The 3,909-nt window shown below is 57.0% G+C and overlaps 1 protein-coding gene across 1 annotated transcript; it reads right to left on the minus strand.

Annotated features, from left to right (window-relative positions):
* Positions 1-897: 897 nt before the first annotated feature.
* LOC124706705 (subtilisin-like protease 3) lies at positions 898-3,180 on the minus strand. Its single transcript, XM_047238376.1, has one exon. The coding sequence runs from the start codon at positions 3,178-3,180 to the stop codon at positions 898-900; it is 2,283 nt and encodes a 760-aa protein (XP_047094332.1).
* Between the last annotated feature and the right edge of the window lie 729 nt (positions 3,181-3,909).

Below are 3,909 nucleotides of genomic sequence, written 5' to 3' on the forward strand. Positions count from 1 at the left end.
ACCATCAGCCTCGCTACCTGGGTATCTCAGATGAGTCTATTCCAGTGGTAACTGACCTGCAGGATTGGCTCAAGGAAAGGAAATTGGTGACATCATTGCTGCGACAACACCTTCATCGTGCTAACAATCGAATGAAGCTTTTTGCAGATCGCAAGCGCTCCGATCGAGTCTTCCAGGTCGGTGATTGGGTGTATTTAAGATTGCAACCCTATGTGCAAACCTCCTTGGCGATTCGAGCAAATGCCAAGTTGGCCTTCCGTTTCTTCGGGCCATTCCAAGTTCTTCAACGAGTGGGGGAATTGTCATACCGCCTTCAGCTGCCGGAACAATCGAAGCTACATCCAGTCTTCCATGTTTCGCAGCTGCGTCGTGGAGCTCCAGCGGAGGAGGTACATCAAGAGCTACCGCTGGTGGATGATGCGAGCCCACATCTTCAGTTTCCTGAACAAGTTCTTCAAACCAGGCAAGTTCGACGTCGTCGCGTTCTACAGGAGCAAGCCTTGATCAAGTGGTCGGGACTGCCGGCGTCGCTGGCGACATGGGAGAATGTGCTTGAGCTGAAGACTCGGTTCCCTCGTGCCCCGGCTTGGGGTCAAGCCGTTGGTAAAGGAGGGGAGAATGTCACGAACCCACCTCCTCATGGGCGGGAAGGTGAGCTTGGCCCAAGAGCCCAGCGGGTGCGGCAGCCCAGCAGCCGCTACCCTGAGACGAGTTGGACCCGGTGAGGGACAAGAGGACGAATCGTGCACGAGGACGGCATCGAAGAACAGATACTCGGAATAGTCTCTCTTCCGTTCCCCTTGCTGTAACACCTCTCCCACCTGACTCTAATCCCTTCCCAAATTCTTGCTGCAAATCCTTGTATCTAGACAATATTCCTGTGTGTTGAGTGGTGAATCAAGTAAGGTGTGACAACGTCCTGCCTGGTGGTGAAGCCGCGGGAGGAGGGCTGCCGCGCCTGCCGATCCCGACTATGGCAACGACCGGGCTCCGCACGACGTGCTTCTCCGACACCCAGCTCAGGCTTCCCTCTGCGGTGAGTTCTTCTTCGGTCACGCCGTGGCCGCTCACCGACACGCTGAACGTCTTCTTCTCTCCAACCTTAGAGAAGGACAGCGTCTCCGGTGAGACATGGACCGCCAATGTCGTTGGTGCTTCCACCTTCGCAGTGTAGGTCGATTCCGCCGGGCCGACGTTTGTCACCGTCCTGTTGACGATGAACGGTGTCGGCCTCAGCGGCACGGTTATGGTTGGGTAATTGAGTTGCGCTTCGGTGATCTTGGGCAGGTCGCCACAGGGCAAGCTCGAGTTCAGCAGACTGGCAGCCTTGGCGTCGGTGCTTTGGAGCCAGCAGATGTAGCCGGCGAACTCTGCGGCGGTGATGTCGTACACAAGGCCAGGGTCAGCAGCTCTCGTCGGATTCACATGGCCAGCGCCTCTTGCGCACGCATTGGCTTTCCCGTGCTGCTCGTCCAAGATCGGGCCACCAGTGTTGTCGACGACATCGGAGGTCGTCAGGATGGCAGACTTGATGGCGGCCGGAGACCAATCAGGATGCAAGCTCTTGACGAGAGCTACAACGCCACTGATGTGCGGCGTCGCCATGGATGTGCCGGATATGATGTTGAAAGGCCCCGATCCAGAGTCCGTTTTAGGGGGCCATGCGGCGAGGATGTTGAGCCCCGGTGCCAGTATGTCCGGCTTGAGAATGCCGGGGGCGATGCCGCTTGGACCCCGAGCAGAGAACCACGCCACCACTGGGGCCGGACGAACACCCAGCAACGTGTTGTTGTATGTGAGAGACGCAACACTGTTTTTCGCCGACGTCGCGTAATCTCTGAGGACCTTTCCATCGGCGGCGGATACCTCAACCACGCTGGTGTTGTAATCCATAAGAATGGTGGTGTAGCCGCCGAGTTCGTCGTTGTACAGCAGAACGGCGGCGGCGCCAGCGTCCACTATGCTTTTGACGTTGGACGCTTGATCCTTGGAGTTCGTTAGCCCGCAAACCACAATCTTCCCGGCGACGGAGCGGTCGCCCTCGTACTCGCAGTACTGTCGTGCCTCGGAGTAGAGCAGAGGGTACCGCTCTGAGCTGGGCTTGGCCGCCAGCTGGGTGAGCGTTTCTCCGTCGACGCGCCTGCCGTCGCCGAGATACACGCTGGCGTCGAAGCTCCGGTCCACCGAGCCGGCGGCGACCGTGAGCAGCCATGGCGCGTCGTTGGTGACGGTGATCTTCGCGGGGCCGCTGTTGCCGCCCGCGCACACCACGGTGATGCCTTTGGATACCGCACTGAAGGCGCCGAGGGCGATGGGGTCATGCTCAAAGCTGATGCTGGTGTCACCTCCGATGGACACCGAGAGCACGTCCACCCCATCCTTGATGGCCTCGTCCAGGCCGGCCAATATGGTGGATGTCTCACACTCCTCCTCGCTGCACACCTTGTACATGGCGACGTGGGCGCCGGGCGCAATTCCGGCGGCGGTGCCGGCACCCACGCCCTTGTAGGAGGCGCCGCTTACGAAGTTCCCAGCAGCCGTAGACGAGGTGTGCGTTCCATGGCCCACCTCATCGGCAGAGTCGCCCCCAACAAACCACTTGGCACCGATGAGCTTGTTGTTGCACCGGGCTGCCTTGCATGAGCCCTTCCATCTCGCCGGCGGCGGCGGGATACCATGATCGTCGAAGGAAGGATGCGCCGCGTGGATGCCGCTGTCGAGCAGACCAATGATCACACCCTTGCCGTGATCAGCACTGCTCCAGATCCCGGTGCCGTTCTTCAGCCCGAGGAACTCCGGCGTGTGCGTGGTCGCGAGCTGCAGCGTCCTGTCCGGGAAAACGCGCACGAACCCCGGCTTCTTGGCCACCGCGTCGACCTCGGCGTCGGTGAGCCTCGCGGCGAAGCCACTGAACACCTGGGTGTACGAGTGAAGGAGACGTGCCTCGCTGATGTTGTCGGTGTGCGAGCTAGGCAAGAACGACATGTGCCACCGACGGTGCATGTCTTCGCTGGCATTCGAGCGCGGTGGCTGGACGAGCACAATGTATGTGCGATAAGAAGAAGTGACTGTGGCATCTCGCAATTTCATAGCACCAGGGTTGACATAGCATAGTGCAGGTGCGGGGGAGATGGTGGCGACTAAGAGAAGAGGTAATAGGAGATTGGTTAAGATCGCCATTGCTGAAACCACACACACCCCTAGGATGAAGATGACGATAATGTACTAGTATCGATTACCCCGTGACGTTTAATACACCACAAATCATCAATGTGATATACTCGCAAATCCAGCGCATGTAGCAAATAAATGGGTGCCAAATCTGGAGGATGTCTAAAGATTACAGGCCGGATCCTGGTATGTAGTGATCTGGCCACAAACGGGGGTAGTGTATCTGCCCATATTTCCGCAATCGTCGTCATTAACCTAGACAAACACCTCTTGCGAATATAGGAGTATTTGTAATATTGGTATGAATTTGATGGTAATTAAGGACTCAATTATGCCCCTACCATAGATACTATGTTGAATTGATTGAATTCCAACAAAGGAGAATATTTTAGTTATATATATGGATTTCCTATATCGCATTCCACTGAGAATATGTTTCTCCTAGGGAACACCATCCTGATTATTAAAGATACTTGCATCATTTGCAAGAGCTGGCAAAAAAACTAGGAGGGTCATCGCCCACATTATATGAAGAACTTAAATTACTAAACTTTGTTACTTATGGCTTCAGACCCACCCTCGGGTGACTCGGGGGGAGACCCTAGCACTGTCGGCCGCTGGCCCTCCCCTGCTCCCCCTCCCCGCCGCTGCTGCCGCCGGCCCTTGACGCGGTGGCGATGGGCTCTGTTCCCAAAGGGGTGGGGATCCTCCGGTCGCAGCACGCGGCGGATCCCGGAC

Source organism: Lolium rigidum, chromosome 1, assembly GCF_022539505.1.
Source record: "Lolium rigidum isolate FL_2022 chromosome 1, APGP_CSIRO_Lrig_0.1, whole genome shotgun sequence".
NCBI classification, from domain to species: domain Eukaryota; kingdom Viridiplantae; phylum Streptophyta; class Magnoliopsida; order Poales; family Poaceae; genus Lolium; species Lolium rigidum.

What these genes read in the sequence shown, in the direction of transcription:
- LOC124706705 (XM_047238376.1), bottom strand. Translation starts at nt 3,180, where the DNA reads ATGGCGATCTTAACCAATCTCCTATTACCTCTTCTCTTAGTCGCCACC.